The 19,834-nt window shown below is 39.9% G+C and overlaps 1 protein-coding gene across 1 annotated transcript; it reads left to right on the top strand.

The window, feature by feature from the left end:
• Positions 1–3,086: 3,086 nt before the first annotated feature.
• LOC148103337 (myelin-oligodendrocyte glycoprotein-like) lies at positions 3,087–7,669 on the top strand. Its single transcript, XM_087832091.1, has 3 exons — positions 3,087–3,222; positions 6,073–6,408; positions 7,350–7,669. The coding sequence occupies exons 1-3, from the start codon at positions 3,153–3,155 to the stop codon at positions 7,544–7,546; spliced, it is 603 nt and encodes a 200-aa protein (XP_087688217.1). The 5' UTR covers positions 3,087–3,152; the 3' UTR covers positions 7,547–7,669.
• Positions 7,670–19,834: the final 12,165 nt, after the last annotated feature.

Here is a 19,834-nt window from a genome sequence, read left to right as displayed (position 1 = left end):
TTTCATTGGTTGTTTACATTTACTACAGATGGTAATTAGAAAGTTCTACCAGATATTTCATTTCTCTGCTTATCACAAAACATGTTCAGACTGTGTTAGTGTCTGTCTGAGCTCTCTGTCAGCAATTCTGTGTTTGTTTATCTTCCTTCATTTTTCACTGGATCAATTAACACCATTTAAGACAGTATTAAAAACTAAACCTTAGCTTAAATTGTTATGGTTAAAGTGTTACAGCACAGCTTCTTTACACTATGCAAAAATTCAATTTATTAATTGTTTAATATTGTAAAATACCCTACACATTTCATCTTTCTGTTCAGCAGCTGTTTGTAAGATCAAAGTTGTTTTGCGAGGATTGAGCTGCACAAACTGTTGCTCAGGTAGAGATCTGCTGTTACAGAATAATTAGAGTCACTGACTAAATCAAATGACACGACAAACACTGTATAAAATAATCTGAACAACAAAGCAAATACTGTGAATTATAGGGAATCAATAATCGGAGTGTGAAGGATGCGCTGATCTGCTACAGTTGAAAGACATCTCAAACAAATTTTATTACTTAAAATTAAATAAGGTAGAGCTCTCTTCCGTTGGCATGTTTTTGGGTTTTGTCCCACTTAATATTATTCCCCTCTCTTGATGTTACATTTTTTTTGCTGTAAAGTTTAGTAATATTATTAATGTATTATCAGTAGTGATGGGAACGGCGTTACAAGTAACGTTGTTACTAGCGGCGTTACTTTTTTCAGTAACGAGTAATCTAACTAATTACTATTCCTGTCGTTACAACGCCATTACAATTACTAACAAGAAAATGCGGTCTGTTACTATTTTTCAACAAACAGACGGTTGAAGCTGTGTTCACATTACCGCATCTTATATCAGCTGCACAGAAGTAGCTGTAAGTAATCTGGACGCTACAGCTTAAGCAGCTGCGCGCTCTCCTGCGGACGGTAACCACAATCACTGGCTAGCACAACACCTGGAGCTAAGGGGGCAAAACAATCGCTTGAGTGCTGCTGTTTGACTGAGGAAGAATAAAGTATTCGTGGTAAGCCAATCACGTGACCACTTAAAGACAAAGCAACAAGGTGATATATACCAGTTTTTAAATTGTGTTGATAGGCCACGTAAAACCAGAGTCATGATAAACAATATATTAGCGGCATTTTTTCCTCAATTGTTCTTAGTTTTTATTATTTTACATTTACAATTTTTTTTTCCTGGGGACCCTGTGACACCCCATTGAAGAGCCGTAGGCTGTGGATCTCTTAAGATCTCACTGTTGGGTTTGTAAGGCCATGTTACTCCTAAATGTCTGTCTTGTTTAAAGAGAAGATATAAAACAAAGTTCTAAGCTAATCGACCTTAGTGTTCTCCTTTTTTAAACAGAATCGAAAATGGAATCGGAATTGTGAAAATCTTATCAATACCCATCCCTACCTCCAATTTTTCACACCAGTCTATTAATTAATAAAAGACCAAGACAGACTTTTAATTCATTTGAAAGCCTGATGCTTAACCTTGTCCACCCCAGCTGTGAAACTCAGAAACCAGTCTTACTTGTTATCGTCTATCGTCCACCTGGGCCTTACACAGAGTTTCTCTCTGATTTCACAGACTTTATATCTGATTTAGTTCTCAGCTCAGATAAAATAATTATTGTGGGTGATTTTAACATCCATGTTGATGCTAAAAATGACAGCCTCAACATGGCATTTAATCTGTTATTAGACTCAATTGGTTTCTCTCAAAATGTAAAAGAACCCACCCACCACTTTAATCACACTCTAGATCTTGTTTTAACATATGGCATAGAAACTGAACATTTAACAGCCTTTAACCTTCCCCGAGGCTTAATTATTATTAATCTTTTTACAGGTTTCTTTCTGTAAAAGGGACCCTTTCCTTCCCACTGTTGTCAAAGTCTTTGTTCATAGGGGATCATCTAAATTTTAGGGTTTTCTCTGTTTTATTGTAGGTCTTTACCTCACAATATAAAAAATCTTGAGGATTTGAATTGAGATAATTAAGATGAGTGAAGAGACCAGCTGCACATTTTCCATTTTTGTCCTTCATGTGACCACTAGAGGGAGATGTTTGCTTGGGACTAGTATGAACGTCTTGGTTGTCAGTGGATCACCACTTGCAAAGTTTGTTGCAATCTTTTAAAAGCTCAGTTGTGTTGGTGCAATTATAATAAATACCAACTATTAAAGAAAAAAGTGTATTTTTCAGTTCACTTTTTCTGTATTACATTTCAAGTCATGTCATGTTTTGCATGCTCTCTGCAGCATCAAATGATTTTGTATTAAAACTTAGTTTATGTACCTAAAACCTACCAAAGAATTTGTTTTCTATTGTGGTGGTGATGCAACATTTAACTGCTCATAATCTAGATTATAGTATAATATATATGCATATTTTTAATTAATTGAAATAGAGTTTTATTGTCATGATCTATAGGCAGGCTGGACTCAAACACAGGAAATGGAAAAATATCTTTAGTGAGTTTATTTACAGTGAAAGTAGAAGTTCAAGTATTTGTTAGTGATGGTACATTTGTTATAATGCATGTATGATTCTCCTAACATCAATCCTGCGGACTTTCAACTTCTTTCAAGTAATGAAAAGGTTCATTACTTGAAGGAATGATTGCTCACTCTACAGAGCTGAGTTGCCAGCTTCTGTTTATTATCATGTAGCATTTCTGTGAGATATCAGGTTAACGTTAGGGTTATGGCTATGGTTATGTTATGAACTGTTTATTATTATTATTACTTAGCAAGGAGTTCTATTCAAGTTCTTTTCCTGGCTAAACGTCTCTAATTATGTCGGACACTGTTTCGTGCTGTGTTTGGTTTTGCGCCGAAAAAGCGCAAAACCCGCTGACGCGTCACTTCCTACCGCGTCAGGTACTGAGGCAGGTACTGACTGGGTGAGGCTGTGGGCGTCGTTAATCGATCGTCGGTGTGTGAGAGACGAGTCGGACATTTTGGCATCGAGCGAGTAAAACATTATTTTAACCTTAAGCTTTATCTCATGACGTCAGGTTTAAACTCAGGTTCGGTTATTCTGTGAAAATACCAACAGAATCAGACTTTTATCACCATTAAAGTGTCGGATCATCTGACCTTGAGAACACAGACATGCCTGCTGTGACTGTGTCGCTCTGCTCCACGTTGCTGTTTGTCGGAGTCTTCCCGTTTGTCTCTGCAGGTGAGATTTACCTGTTAGTTTGGGGGGAGAGCTCGTAACTTGTAAACGAGACTTGTCTTTTCTAATAATTATTTTCCTATTGATTAAGTTTGTCTGTGATATAAGTCAAAGTGGATTTAACGTGTGTTGGCTGTGATCCAGCTTTGACAGAGACAAAGAAGTGTAATGCCTGTGTCAATGTGATGTGTTGTAGTTTCAGGAGTCAGCGGTAGCGCTTTTTGATACGGTCGACACCGTGCGGCATGGTGGAGGCGGCATCACGGGCATCGGCAAAAAACAAAAACAAAAACAATTGCTGCCCCGACATCATGTCAGCGCATATTGGGAATGGGGAGGAGAGGGCGGGGCGGGGGATTCTCTGACTGGCTGGAGAACCATCTAATAACCAACTCGCAAAATAAAACAAAATAAAAACAAACCAAAAACACGAAAACACCAGACATCACGATACAGACTTATAGTTTAAAAACTTATAAAACGCATGCAATTCTATACACGAAAAGTGAGCGCCAGAGCCCTCGGTGTGCCTGCTCGCTGCTGAAGTCAAAGTAAACTTTATTGTCATCTCCACTACATACAGTCCAGTTTATAGAGAGACGAGACGACGAGGCTCCAGTTACAGCAGTGCAAGTAAACAAACAATAAATATAAGAAGAGTAAGAAAATAAAATATAAAAAATAAATATACACTTTAGGACTCGGGGTAAAGGGATCAATAACTATTTATAATTTACAGTTTGATGATTTAAAGTCTCACACACAACACATCGAAAGGGGAGGGAGACCTGCTGCTTCCAAATAGAGCACATTTCATTCATAATGATGTAAATCCAAGCCCATTATGTATTCATGATTTGAATCCTGGGTTGTGTGAAATCCCAGAAGTGCACCTTAGACAAAGTAAATCTGTGAACTAAGGTGTATGTGTGTTAGGTTATATTATGGTGATCCTTGGGTTGAAGGATGGGTGTTCATACTGGAGTGCAAAATTAAAAACCAATGGAAGATGGACAGGGCTCCAAACAGGCTAGGACCTGGGAGTAGAAACCAGACTGTGGGTGGACACTTAACATCTGTAATCCAGCTGTGACAGAGACAAAGATGTGTAATGTGTGTGTCAGTGTGATGTGTTGTAGTGTCAGGAGTCAGTATGCAGCTACAAAGCTTTTTGTTCAGTGTATACAAACAGCTGTAGCTACAGAAAAGGCAGCATGCAGAGACTCACAGTGTCTTAACTGCTCAGACAGGAACCACCCACCACTTTAATCACACTCTAGATCTTGTTTTAACATATGGCATAGAAACTGAACATTTAACAGTGTTTCCTGAAAACCCTCTCCTGTCTGATCATTTCCTGATAACATTATTTACAATAATTGATTACGCAGCAGTGGAGAGTGGACTTTATCAGAGTAGATGTCTTTCTGAAAGCGCTGTAACTAAGTTTAAGAATATAATCCAGCCACTGTTATCATCGTCAATGCCCTGTACCAACACAGAGCAGAGCAGCTATCTGAACGCTACCCCAACAGAGGTCGATTATCTTGTTAATAATTTCACATCCTCACTACGTACGACTCTGGATACTGTAGCTCCAGTGAAAACTAAGGTCTCTAATCAGAAGTACCTGACCCCATGGTATAATTCTCAAACACGTACCCTAAAGCAGATGACTCGTAATCTGGAGAGGAAATGGCGTGTCACAAATTTAGAGGATCATCATTTAGCCTGGAGAAATAGTTTGTTGCTTTATAAGAAAGCCCTCCGCAAAGCCAGAACAGCTTACTACTCATCACTGATTGAAGAAAATAAGAACAACCCCAGGTTTCTCTTCAGCACTGTAGCCAGGCTGACAAAAAGTCAGAGCTCTTTTGAGCCAACCATCCCTTTAACGTTAACTAGTGATGACTTCATGAACTTCTTCACAAATAAAATTTTTATCATTAGAGAAAAAATTACCAATAATCATCCCACAGATGTAATATTATCTACAGCTACTCTTAGTACCATTGATGTTAAGTTAGACTCCAGCGTGGCTACAGTCACAATTTGGACCCACCACTGTTTATGGAGCAAAATGTAGTGTGAGGCTTTGGCAGACTCTGTACATTGCAGCTTGTGGGCTAAAGTATAGATAAGCTGTTGTTCTCTCTGGAGACTAGTGGAAATCGCTCGTTAACCATATATACCCCAGAGTATTATACTGATAAAAAGTGCTCTGTTTGTAATGAAAACAGAAGAGAGACACCTGGCTTGGTGTGTAAGAATAATAAAATGTCAAGTTAGAGGAACAGCTAAATGCAGTTAATTTTGTCAACTCAATCTGCATTACTGAAAGTGTGTTTTTGTTTGTTTTTCTTCTTTTTGACTCAGATTCTCCAAAGGAAATGCAAACAAACAGACTGAAGTTGCTTGCAGAGTAAATGAATGTGAACACACGGTTTATGCTTCTCGCTAACTGCAGAAATATTTATGCTGGTACCAGTTGAGAAAAAATGTTTAACTTGGTGTTGTTTTATATTTTTATAATACTGTAAAAAATGGCAAGCCGTGACAGTACAGAGCAATGTGATTCAGTATGTGAGGCTCTTTCACTTAGTTAGTACTTTAGTGCAGTGCACAGCGAACATGTATATAAGATAAAATACTCAATATTAAGATAAAAATCAAACACTGATATATTTGTAATATATAAGTATAAATGATATAAGTGCAGCTGTTCCGTAGCAAACATACATATGTTTGGGCTCTTTCTATCCATGTTTAAAAAATAAAAATAAAATAAAACATTCTAATCACAATTGTACTTTGACCTTTAACCTCTCTGCTCTGTGTTGTTTCCTCTTTCAGACCAGAAAAACATCACAGCTGAGTCTGGACAGGACGTCACTCTGACATGTCGAGCTCCAAACAACAACATCATAGTGTTAGAGTGGACGAGAGCTGAATACGGAGCTAATTATGTCTTTTTGTACCGGGATGGGCGTTTTGATCCAGCCAACGAGCATCCATCTTTTAAGAACCGGGTGGATCTGCAGGACAGACAGATGAAGGATGGAGACGTGTCTTTGATTCTGAAGAATGTGACAATTAATGATTCTGGAACATACAAGTGTCGTGTTTTCATGAGAGAAACACGTTTATGGCAGCTCAGCATCATCTACCTGACTGTTGTTGATCCTCCAGGTGAGTGAGTAGAGTTGAGTGTGTGTGTGATCAGAGGTGAAGCTGCTTCCTGGTTGTTGATGTTTGTTTGTTGTATGGATGAGCTGGTGGATGTCAGAGGTAGACAGATGTTTCTCCAGCTGTTGTATTTGTGGCTGGTAGTCTAGAGTTGTAGAGCAGCATTGTTTGGGTAAGGTTAGAGCAGAAACAAAGACATTTATGAATCAGTCTCTTCTTCTCTTGCTCTCTAACTCGTCTGTAAACATGTGTGGGGAAACTCAATGTTAAAGCCTACAGCTGGAGGGGGAGGGGAGGGGTGAAGCTGGTGGTTGTGAGTCTGTGAAAGTGAATCCTGCCAGTGCCATAGCTGTGAAAACGTACTTAGTGCAGACACAAAACGTCCATCAGCTTCAAAGTGTGACAGAAAAATGTCCACATGATGACTGATGGATGAGAGAGGTCCCATTTTTGTTGTTGTGCACAAATCATTGAACAACACAAACACTTAGAGCTGCTTTCAGTGCTGCCTGCTTTGTTACTGCACACATTTCTGATGGTCCTACAGTCCAACGTAGCAAACATCTCCCTGAAGCCTCTTCTTAGAGACCAAAGGTTGGATCAGAGCGAGCAGCTGAAAGGACACATCTATGAATGCAGTCAGACACTTTCTCACAACCTCAAACTTCATCTGATCACATTTAAACTCAGGTTCTCTGTTAGTCACTGAGATTACAGACTCACACATGTATAATAATCTAACATGACTAGAATTAAATAACCTAGAACAGTGATTGTGGCCACAGTTTTTGTCAGATGTCCTTTTTTAATTGAAAGCACAGAAAATTCCACCACCAGGAAAATTTTCACAATTTACTTTTCAATTAATGCCTGCACATGAAAAAGAAATTGATTCTGATTTTTTTCCTCTCATCACCTACCTGACAGCTGTTTCTTACCTGCAGGTCAGCCAAGAGGAGACAGAGAGGGTCGAGGGAACACAGTTGCAGTGAAAAAGGGTGGATCTGACGGACTGATTGTTGGTTTGTCCGTTTTTGCTGTGCTTCTTGTGGCTGCTGTTTTTGTTTTTCTGATCTACAGAAAACAGTCTCGAGATTCAAATGAGCATCCTGCTGAGAGTGCAATACCTCTTCAGACTTAAGATCATCTCTCATGAAAATAAGATTGTATTATATTGTTGTGACGGGATGTGCTCAGTTGGGCCACGGCAGGGGAGGCAGATGCACCTGAGCGGCTTACAGTCTGAATTGTCTTTGTTGTTGTTGTTGGGGAAGTATTCAGCTGTGAACTGGAAAACTAAAGCTCTGTGTTTGTGTGAAAAGTGACAGCAACCAAGAGTAATGAATGAATGCTGAAAAGCATTAATTTGTGGACAGGTCAGCCAAGGGATTAGCTGGCCCAAATGGTGGCCATGTTGAGGGAGCAGGACCAGACTGAGTGCCACATGCAGCGGCTGGCAGCTCGGATCGGTTCCACCCACAACACTTGACTGCAAGGGAGTTGCAGAGATCCGACTGCCGGGGCTGAAACTCGGGAGCTTGCAGAACCTGCTGCACATTTGGAGCTGGAGAACAGCGCATGAGAGAGACTGGCGCAGTCGGAGCTGTTGGACAGCGAGCAGCAGAGTCCTGCCCACATGGAGCCGAAGGACACTGTGTCAGGTGGTCCAGCAACATCCACGCCAGAGTCCAGCATGCCATCCAGACCCGCCTCATTCCCAACAGAGCCAGCGCTCGGTTAAGGCCAGCACTCGGTTGAGACCAGCGCTTGGTTGAGACCAGCGCTTGGTTGAGACCAGCGCTTGGTTGAGACCAGCGCTCGGTTGAGACCAGTGCGCCGAGTCCTGCAGGCCACACGCCTGCCACATCACCTGGGAGCCTCAGCTCACAGCCGCGACTGCTACACCGCCACCGGGGCCCCACGGGCTGTCCCCGGACCCACCTCATCCCTGCCGCTGCTAGATATGCGGGCGGGCCCCTGTCATGCCTGGGTCTGTAAAGAATCTATTACATTTGCATTTTTTTAAATGTTGTTTTACTTTAACACTGAGGGCTGAAGGAGCACTATAGTTTCAAATTCCTGTATAAAATTTGCAATAATAGGCCCAAATATGCTGTTGTTGTTGAGGATTTTGGTGTGTATTTTGGAAAACAAGAGGTCTTTGTAACCTATGTGGTGTGCCTTAGCAGATTCAATCATTTTCCATGAAGTACTAGTCTCTGGGTTAACCCATGTGCTAAGCGTCCTGATTTGGAATGACCAATAGTGAAATTCAAAATTTGGTACTGCCGAAGCACCAAGCAATTTGTGCCGCTGCAGTGTTGACAAATGTATCCTAGGCCTTTTCCCATTCCAAATAAATTTAGACAACATAGAATGTATATCCTTTAAGTAAGTACATTTATCTGTATTTATTTTTTATTTAAGTGTTTTATCATATAGTATGTTTCACACTAAGTACCGCAGCAATTTCCTAATGTTGTAAATCTGCTCAACATCTGGCACTAAACCCTTTTCTGTCGAAGGCTTTCTCCGACTCAAGTGAGAATACTGCACATGGATCTTCATAGCCATCTGCAGGATATGTATATGCATATGTATGCATGGAGCAGGATGGGGAGGAATGTTGTCTAAGCTAACATCCATCATGGGCAACATCTCCCAACCCCTGCATGACACTGTACGAGCACCAAGCAGCCCGTTCAGCAGTAGACTTTTACACCCACAGTGCAGGAAGGAGCACTACCACAGGTCATTCTTGTCAGCAACTGTCAGACTCTATAACACAGCTTAACACTGTTTTACATTTTGGGGGTTATCTCACTCATCAGCTTGTTTGTTTTGGTACATTTTATACAAATCTCTGTACAATTTTTTGATGCATATTCCTGTACATTGTTACCTGTATATACGAACTTGTTTATGTATATAGGACCACTTTGTGTCTTCCTTCTATATTCCCCTTGCTGTAAGAGCTGTGTAACATCCAAATTTCTAATTCGTGGGATAATAAAGGTTTATTCTATTCTATTCTATTCTATTCTATTCTATTAAAGGAGTCAAGCATAAGTGAGTCTATCATATCCCAAAGTTCTAGAAATGGCTCAGGTGGATGGCCTTCTAATCGAGGTGATTTGCCTTTATTTAGACCTTTCGAAGCTCTATGCAGCTCATCTAGAGTTAATGGGTCCTCCAACTTGTCCTGATCTGCTTGTGAGATTTATGGTAGTTCCAAACTATCAAGAAAACTCTTACAAGTAGACTCCTTGATTGATCTCTGATTTATACAGATGTTCAAAAAACGATGTAAAAGTGGTATTAATAGATGGGGGTTTGTTGCAACTTTACCACGTGTAGCTATTATTGCTGGGATATGTGCTCTTGTTTTGTAATTCTTTTAGTGCCAACAGATGATGGGTGCTCTGATTCAATATAGTATTCTGTCTGGTTCTACAAAGAGGCATTTTTGAGAAATGTATTGATAGCAATGTTTAATATGATTACACAGGAAAAAAAAAAACAACTACATGTAAAAGAATTACACCATGCCACCTCTGCCTTTCTAAATGGAGACACAGTAACTGCGTGTTTATATGTAAGCGTGTAAAACCTGAAGATGGTAAGATTAACATTAACAGTATTTTGCCATTCTGCAATTCATCTCATGTAAACAACATGCACACAGAGTGATGTGAAAAAGGGCACATAGAGTGGCTTGCAAAAGTATTCGACCCCCTTGAACTTTTCCAAATTTTGTCACATTACAAGATTCCAAACATTTTTTACAAATAAATAACTGCAAAGTGGGGTGTGCGTAATTATTCAGCCGCCTTTGGTCTGAGTGCAGTCAGTTGCCCATAGACATTGCCTGATGAGTGCTAATGACTAAATAGAGTGCACCTGTGTGTAATCTAATGTCAGTACAAATACAGCTGCTCTGTGACGCCTCAGAGGTTGTCTAAGAGAACATTGGGAGCAACAACACCATGAAGTCCAAAGAACACACCAGACAGGTCAGGGATAAAGTTATTGAGAAATGTAAAGCAGGCTTAGGCTACATAAAGATTTCCCAAGCCTTGAACATCCCACAGAGCACTGTTCAAGCCATCATTCAGAAATGGAAGGAGTATGGCACACAAGGCCGTCCACCTAAACTCACAGGCCAAACAAGGAGAGCGCTGATCAAAAATGCAGCCAAGAGGCCCATGGTGACTCTGGACGAGTTGCAGAGATCTACAGCTCAGGTGGGGGAATCTGTCCATAGGACAACTATTAGTCGTGCACTGCACAAAGTTGGCCTTTATGGAAGAGTGGCAAGAAGAAAGCCATTGTTAACAGAAAACCACAAGAAGTCCCTTTTGCAGTTTGCCGCAAACATGTAGGTGCTCTGGTCAGATGAGACCAAAATGGAACTTTTTGGCCAAAATGCAAAACACTATGTGTGGCGGAAAACTAACACTGCACATCACTCTGAACACACCATCCCCACTGTCAAATGTGGTGGTGGCAGCATCATGCTCTGGGGGTGCTTCTCTTCAGCAGGGACAGGGAAGCTGGTCAGAGTTGATGGGAAGATGGATGGAGCCAAATACAGGGCAATCTTGGAAGAAAACCTCTTGGAGTCTGCAAAAGACTTGAGACTGGGGCAGAGGTTCACCTTCCAGCAGGACAACGACCCTAAACATAAAGCCAGGGCAACAATGGAAAGGTTTAAAACAAAACATATCCATGTGTTAGAACGGCCCAGTCAAAGTCCAGATCGAAATCCAATCGAGAATCTGTGGCAAGATCTGAAAACGGCTGTTCACAAACGCTGTCCATCTAATCTGACTGAGCTGGAGCTATTTTGCAAAGAAGAATGGGCAAGAATTTCAGTCTCTAGATGTGCAAAGCTGGTAGAGACAGACCCTAAAAGACTGGCAGCTGTAATTGCAGCAAACGGTGGTTCAACAAAGTATTGACTCAGGGGGCTGAATAATTACGCACACCCCACTTTGCAGTTATTTATTTGTAAAAAAATGTTTGGAATCATGTATGATTTTCGTTCCACTTCTCACGTGTACACCACTTTGTATTGATCTTTCACGTGGAATTCCAATAAAAATGATTCATGTTTGTGGCTGTAATGTGACAAAATGTGGAAAAGTACTTTTGCAAGCCACTGTATAAAAAAAGGACCCTGATGAAATGGCCTGATGAGGTCCATGCCAGTAAGCTTAAACGGTACCCCCATTAATGGCAGTGGGCGCACTTTTAGGATTGCTGGCTGACATTCTGGGCAAGACACGGACACCCATTTGGATGACTGTCCAATAAAATCAGGCCATTACTCGCTCCAGAGTTTTATTATATCTCATATGCCCTGCCATGGAGTTATAATGAGCCACCTGGAAAATAATTTCCTGGCAGCTTTCAGACTTCAACAACTGGGTCTGTTCGTCCTCTGTGCCAGTGTCACGACTCACCCAATAAAGCCTATCATTCAATAATAACAGAGCATGGGTAGGTCCGTGTGGCTTCAGGCCGCACCCGGTGACCATCAATTCCTATCACTTGGTCAAAGGCTGAGTGTAAACTGTCGTCACAAGACTGCTCCAGTGGAAAATCATCCGTGGGGCAAATCACCAGAGCTGTCTGGGCTTTCCGCAGAAATCACATGCTACTAACAGTCATGATCACATGTCCACATACAGCCCGAAAAGGTAATTAAACCCCAGCCAATTTGTTGGTCATTTCCCCTGGGCATCCCTTCCACAAACTACTCAAGGACCACCTTTGCATCCAGGCCTCCCTCTTAAATCTGCTGCACCACTCCTCCACTGAAACCAGAGACCAGAACTCCACCACAGAAGCTTCTGGAAAGGATCACCTGTGCAGCCTCCTCTCTTCTCTGTCCTCCATATGTGTTTCTAATATATCCTTCAACATGACCTACTGACCCTGATTTCTGGGTCACAGGAAGAGAAATAAGAGAAGCATCACCAATGATCTGCTTGTATTCTTGTTGGTCCAACTTAAAGTCCAACATGTTTTTTTTTGCTATTTTGGTTATCATTACAAATCTCTCTGTGACTACAGAAGAAAGATTTTTTACAAAACAAGAAAGCACGAGATAAGAATAATCAAAAAGGTATTGGCTGAAGTACATGCTTAGTATGCCAACACTTTTAGCAAAAGATCATTTAGCAAGCAGCTGATTTACATCAAGCATGAAGAAAAAGAGAAAAACAATAGAAAAAAATAGAGAATACATTAAATTAAATTCAATAACTATAATCCAAGCAAAACAACCAAGAGTTTCAGTATTGTTGTTTGTTCTTATCTTTTTTTTCTAGTCCCTCTAGTGGCCATATATAAACCATGTGTGAGGATGGTGTTAATGTAAAATGTGAATCATAGTGTTCCAGTCAGTCATCAGTGTGTCTCTGCACAGCTGTAATTAAAATGTGTTCAGAGGGCCTCAGTGTCTGAATGGTTCCAGTTCAGCTCCATAACAGCAGCGTCCCTGGTTTAATTCCTGTGTTTCAGCTCATATCTGCCTCTCTCACTGAGGGGGACGTAACTACATGGAAAGGAAATACTTCTCGCTTCTGTGTTTGAACCAATAGAAAGCTGGTGCTCAGAGGAAGAGGGCGGGCTTTACTTGGTGTCAGTGACAAAAATGAAAAAAAGCTCAAATGAGTGAGAAGGACGATGAAGGAAACATCTGTGCTGTGTCTGCTCTGTAAGTAGAATCTCTGTGTTTGTTTGAATTCTTGTACTTTGACTGTCTGCTCTCCTGATAACTGATGATGGAGGAGAAGACATGAAAAACAAATCAGGCTGAATTCAAGTTCAAACACCACGAGGACCAACTGCAGGTCTGAACTGACTCTTTATCTTTGCTCAGGAGTCGAGGAAACACAGCAGGCAGTGAAAAGATCATTCACTCATTATATCAACACAGCTGCACAGTGTAACAGTAATATTCATAATTAGTGCACATTTTTCTTTTATCTCCATAGTGCAGTCAGTGAAGCTACAGTAACAATAATGACGGTTTAAAGAGTTCTTTAGATAAAAAGGAGCAGAAACTGTTTAAAATCTGTTTCCTCAAACAGAAAAAAATTTGGTGTAAAATGTTAAAACATGTCCATTTAACATTTGAAATTAATCTGAGATTATTATTATTTTATTTTTCTGTGTTACACTGCTGCTCAAACAATAAAAACTGGGCTCCAGATTTTCCTCAAAGAAAAAATGAAAAATGAGTTTAAAAGATGAATGATGCTCTTTCTTCTTCTTTTTCAATCTTAAATATGTTTTAGTCTTTTGTCAAACTTTATTGAAACATGTTACTGATATAAAATAGAAAATGAGCAGATGTATCAGAGAGAGACAGGTCTTTGTGTTTGTCAGCTGTTTGTGTGGAGTTGTTCTTGATGTTCACCTCAAATCAACCTGAGTGTCATTTCTCTTTAGTTCTCATCTCACTGCTGAGCTGCACAACAAACCAAGGTCAGTAACCTTCTTCTGTCACAGTTTAAACCTGATTAATGTTCACTGATATGACCTGATGGGCTTTATGTTTCACAATGTAAAGTCTAACAGATCATCAGTTTTTCATTTTAACCCTCACAGCTCGTCTGACTGTGAGTCCCAGCAGCTCTCAGTTCTTCAAAGGAGACTTTGTGTCTCTGAGCTGTGAGGAGGACGACAGCTCTGCTGGATGGACTCTGAGGAGAAACACAAGCAAAGAACAGAGGACTCAGTGTGGAGATGTGTGGGGAAAACCAACTGGTTATTCCTGTAAAATCGAATACATGTACCCATGGGACAGTGGAGTTTACTGGTGTGAGTCCAGAGAGGGTCCCATCAGTAACATGGTTAACCTGACAGTCACTGGTAAGCTGAGTGTGTGGAGTTAGTGTTGATGAAGCTGTGTGTAAATGGATGAAATGCTGTAGTTTGTCTCTGTGTTGAGGTGGATCAGTGATCCTGCAGAGTCCTGTCCTCCCTGTGATGGAGGGAGATGACGTCACTCTGCTCTGTAAAACAAAGACCACTCCCTCCAACCTCCCAGCTGCTTTCTATAAAGATGGCTCCCTCATCAGGAAGCAGCCTACAGGTCACATGACCATCCAGCATGTTAACAGGTCTGATGAAGGCCTCTACAAGTGTGACATCAGCGGTCATGGAGAGTCTCCATCCAGCTGGATCACTGTCACAGGTGACACACTCACCTGTCTGTGTTTCTGCAGCTTTCAACATTCACAATGTGACGACAACTTAATCACTGTGTTTGCTTTATTTTAGACAAACACACCACCTCACCTCCACCTACATCCACACCTCCACCTACATCACTCTCTCCTCCTGTTCTCTCTGTGTTGACATTTTTTGGATCAGTCTGTGTTGTGGTTCTACTGGTGTTACTGGTTCTCCTGGTAAGACGATATGTTCACAAGAAACCTGAAGGTGAGACTCAGAATTATGAGTTTGATATACAGTGGGTATGGAAGGAATTTGGACCCCCTCAAAATTTCCACTCTTTGTGTTATTGCAGCCATTTGCAAAACTCATTTAAGTTGTTTTTTTCCTCATGAATGTACACACAGCACCCCACATTGACAGATTTAGATTTTAGATTTATTAAAAAAAAAAAAACTGAAATATCACATGGTCCTAAGTATTCAGACCCTTTGTTGTGGCACCCATATATTTAATTCTGGTGCTGTCCAATTCTTCTGATCATCCTTGAGATGGTTTTGCTCCTTCATATGAGTCCAGCTGTGTTTGATTATTCTGATTGGACTTGATTAGTCATATTACATGCCTGTCTATATAACACCTTACAGCTCACAATGCATGTCAGAGCAAATGAGAATCATGAGGTCAAAGGAACTGCCGGAAGAGCTCAGCGACTAAATTGTGGCAAGGCACAGATCTGTCGAAGAATACAAAAAAAAAATTCTGCTGCACTTAAGGTTCCTAAGAGTGCAGTGGCCTCCATAATCCTCCATAATCTTTAAATGGTAGATGTTTGGGATGACCAGAACCTTTCCTAGAGCTGACCATCTGGCTGAACTGAGCTACTGGGGGAGAACAGCTTTGGTGAGAGAGGTAAAGAGGAACCCAAAGATTACTGTGACTGAGCTCCAGAGATGCAGTCGGGAGATGGGAGAAAGTTATAGACAGCCAACCGTCACTGCAGCCTTCCACTAGTCGGGGGTGACGGAAGCCTCTCCTCAGTGCATGACACATGAAAGCCCACATGGAGTTTGCTAAAAAAAACACCCAAAGGACTCCAAGATGGTGAGAAATGAGATTCTGTGTTCTCATGAGACCAAGATAGAACTTTTTGGTACCAGGCACTGCTCTTCTCCTGTCCAATACAGTCCCAACAGCCAAGCATGGTGGTGGCAGCATCATGTGGGTGTTTTTCAGCTGTAGGGACAGGACAACTAGTTACAATTGAAGTAAAGATGAATGGGAAATACAGGGATATCCTGGACAAAAACCTTCTCCCAAGTGCTCAGGACCTCAGACTTGGCCTAGGTTTACCTTCCAACAAGACAATGACCCTAAGCACTGACTTAAACCAGACTGAACATTTCTGGAGAGACCTAAAAATGGCTGTCCACTAGGGCTGGGTGATATGACCTAAAAGCCATATCGCGGTATAACTTGAAGCGCGTGCGGTAACAATATATATTGTGAAATAACATATTTTCCACACTAAAAGGCACACTTAAAATCCTTTAATTTCCTCAAAAATCGAGAGTGCGCCTGATGTATGAATTCTGGTTGTGCTTACTGACCTCGAATCGATTTTTTTGTGGTACACTATGTGCAGAAATCTGTCAAAAATGCTTTAGTACGAGTTTGGTAACTACGAAGCTGCACTGCTTGATGGATTGTCGGAGCATTACGGCTGCCGTACTGAGGTGCTTCGCGGAGTAATCTGGATCCAAAATGTTGTTTGCTTCAGGTCTCAAAGTCAAAAAAACACTGAGAGTTTAAAACCGTCTAAATTCTTTTATCTTTAGTAAAATGATCAGGTGTAACAATTAAGTTAAACATCTAGGCATCCATGAAAACAGAATGCATTTAATTTAACAGAGTTAGAAGTTAGCAGGAAGTTAGCTCGCTAGTTTACACCTAAACATGACATACCGTGTTCTGACTGAGAGATTTATGTAACAAATTAAAATGTACAGCTCTGCTATCACTTCCAACATAAATGAAGACAGAAAACTAAACAGCAGTGGTGTTTGTAAGGTTACTGAAGTTGGACTACCTGGTAGTCAACACAGCTAGCATGACATTAGTATAGTGAAGCTGGAGGATGAACACCAACTGTTTTTCCACTCGATTAAAGTTAACGTGACGGACTCTGGTGGTCAGGGACAAATGCAATCGCATGTCAGGATGCTATACAAGGACCAAACTTCAGTCAGGAGAACAACTGAGATTATTCATCCACAATACGAGGTTAGTCATTAATATACTGCAACAACATGGGAAAAGAACAGCTGCGAGAGAATTCAACATTAATGAATTAATGTTAAGGAAGTGGAGGAAGTGCAGTTTTTGGCTTTCCCCATATTTCAAAAGTGCTTCGTCTCTTTGTTATTACCGGCATAATTTGTAGTTGATAATGCTTGTAGCCACTGCCATGCTTTTGACCAAACAGGCACAGCTTGATGACATCATCAACATGCGCTAACGTGGCAGAGCGGTATAGTCAAAATCTCTACTGTATACCGTTTATACCGCCCACCCCTACTGTCCATCAACATTTATCATCCAACCTGACAGAACTGGAGAGGATCTGCAGGGAGGAGTGGCAGAGGATCCCCAAATCCAGGTGTGGAAAAACTTGTTGCATCTTTCCCAAAAAGACTCATACATGGCTGTATTAGATAAAAGGGTGTTTCTACTAAATACTGAGCAAAGGGTCTGAATACTTAGGACCATGTGATGTTTCAGTTTTTCTTTTTTAATAAATCTGCAAAAAATGTCAACAATTCTGTGTTCTTCTGTCAATATGATACATACATTAATGAGGAATAAAAATGAAATTTTGGCAAATGGGCAAATGAGTGGGAAATTAAAGGGGTCTGAATACTTTCCGTACCCACTGTAAATACTGTCAATTGTGATTATTTGTGTTTCTGTTCTGTGGACTTAACATTTACAAACATTTGGAAGATAAATGAAACAGCCGAGAATGCATGATTTTTATTTTGAAAGCTTTGGTCCAATTTTTTTTTTTTATTATTATTATTTTTTTATTTTAAAATAAGCACTTAGTTAAAGGTTGTTTTTTTTTTTTTTGTTCTTATTCCACCTGTTTTGTTAGAGATACACTGTCTCACAAAATCTTGTATGTTGAATTTCAAAAACTTGGGTTACATGTGTTTCCAGCATGAGCTAGTATAATGTTTATCCGATCACACTGAAATGAAAAATATATATATATGAAGAAACCCTTGGGACACTTTTGGCTTTAGATGTTGTAACCGGTAAAGCCTAGGTGTTTGCATTTTGTCCACTGCCATTTTTACATGGGCTTCAAAATAACTGTCCATGGCATTTCTTCTGACCTTTGACCCAGTCTGCCCTGCCCTAGGGGGAAAAGGTGTTTAAAGAAAAAGGCTTCACACCCACCAAGAAAACAGGCTTATTCCCTTCAAATAAGGATTATTTAAAATCTTTACAATGTGTACAAAAATAATAACTAGCTATTCTAGATGCAGAAACCTGATCATAAAACAATGCACAACTAAACATACAGCACAGCTTCATTGGAAACAGGAAGTAGGCAGGAAACAGCCAGTCTTGACATGTCTTCAGTCACTTTCAAGCAATGATCACCCTCTACCTGGAACTTAGATAAACGAAAACACCCCAACGTATGGAGAAGTGAATACTATACACAAAATGATGACTTGGGTCACAACACCATTCAAATAGTTCAGAGAGGATGGTTAGAATTTATTTAATTAATTTTATGGATGGTTTATATAAAGGCTTATGAGGACATTACAGAGAGCTTGGAAATATGAAAAAAAAATATTCCAACTTTTCCTGATTTGATGCTGAGTTTAACCCTGAAATCACAATTCTTTATTTTTACAGTTTATAATAGTAATTATATTAAAAGCTTTATTAATGCAGAGTGCAATGTTTAAATTTTCATTTAAACGAAACTTTCGATAAGCAACACATCAGATTGTGATCCTTTTAATCAGATGTCTTTCATCCCTGAAATCACAATATTTAAGTTTATACTCTTTATTTCTTTATCTGAAATGTGAAACCTTAGTTTGATGTAACCATGTGTCTGTACTTACTGAGTGTTGTTCACTGTGAGCTGGACTGTGTGTTTGTGGTCTGTGGTTAACTGAAACAAACAGCTCTGCAGTCATCCAGCATCCTGTTTCTCATTATAGAAACACATGTAGGCAGCGAGTGTTTTACCACAGAGCTGCTGGTCGTAAGATGAGGAAGAAAAATGTAGAAATCATTTCTAAAAGCTGTAAACAGTCTGCACACAGACTATGAATCTCAATGAGATTCATTACAAATAAAATCATGTTTAATAATAACAGTATTCTTTTTTAAACCCTCTTGACTGCTGCATATTTCAGAATTACCTACATTTTTAGTTGCATCCAAATTAAATAGTTTTTTTTTCCATTTCAAATTGTAAATCTAACATTTTTGAAGTTAATAATTTGGTAGTTTTTGACCTCTTGATATGTTGAACCTTCATCCTTGTTGTTGAAAGCTCAGCTCAGTCACTTCCTCCTGTATCAGGTCTGTTTATGTTTTACAGCAGCAGCCATGTTTTCACTGACTCTAAATTCTACTTCTTAAACACTTTTCATCACTTTCTATATGATCAGCTGTTTTACCTGTACTGATGTCCTTTGTGTGTGTTTGATTGTGCAGACAGTGATCTAGCTGCTGTTTACTCAGCAGTGAGAACTGACGATGTCACTTATGGACCAATCATCATCAAAGATGAGAAGAAAAAATCAAAGATGAGAGGTACAGCTGCTCTTCTTTGTGTTCATCAATATTTACCTTTACCTACTGCAAGGCTTGGCTTTATTTTACAGTGGATATGATAAAAATACAAATAATATAAAAATATTTAAAAAAGAGTTTTGTGATTATAACTACTGAGATCACAATAAATTATTTGAAAACCTTTCCCATCTTTAATGCAATGAGTGGAAAACCTATACATTATGGTAAAAATAAACAAATAAGTCTAGCAGGGCAAAAAATATAAATAAAATTTAACACATTATGAATATAAGGAAAAAGTACAGTAAGCTGGTTGCATTGGTGTGTACACCCTTAAACTAATTTTTTGCTGAAGCACCGATTGACTTAATCACAGGATCCAGTCTTCTTGGGTAAACACCTGCTGAGA

The sequence above is a fragment of the Neolamprologus brichardi genome, chromosome 3 (genome assembly GCF_056152115.1).
Source record: "Neolamprologus brichardi isolate AB-2024 chromosome 3, ASM5615211v1, whole genome shotgun sequence".
NCBI classification, from domain to species: domain Eukaryota; kingdom Metazoa; phylum Chordata; class Actinopteri; order Cichliformes; family Cichlidae; genus Neolamprologus; species Neolamprologus brichardi.
Note: the sequence above shows the minus strand (reverse complement) of the source record. Positions and strands in the feature narration are given on the sequence as shown.

Coding starts and splice junctions, on each gene's coding strand:
- LOC148103337 (XM_087832091.1), top strand. CDS start 3,153: ATGCCTGCTGTGACTGTGTCGCTCTGCTCCACGTTGCTGTTTGTCGGA. Junction 3,223..6,072: donor CTTCCCGTTTGTCTCTGCAG/GTGAGATTTACC, acceptor TTCCTCTTTCAG/ACCAGAAAAACATCACAGCT. Junction 6,409..7,349: donor GACTGTTGTTGATCCTCCAG/GTGAGTGAGTAG, acceptor TCTTACCTGCAG/GTCAGCCAAGAGGAGACAGA.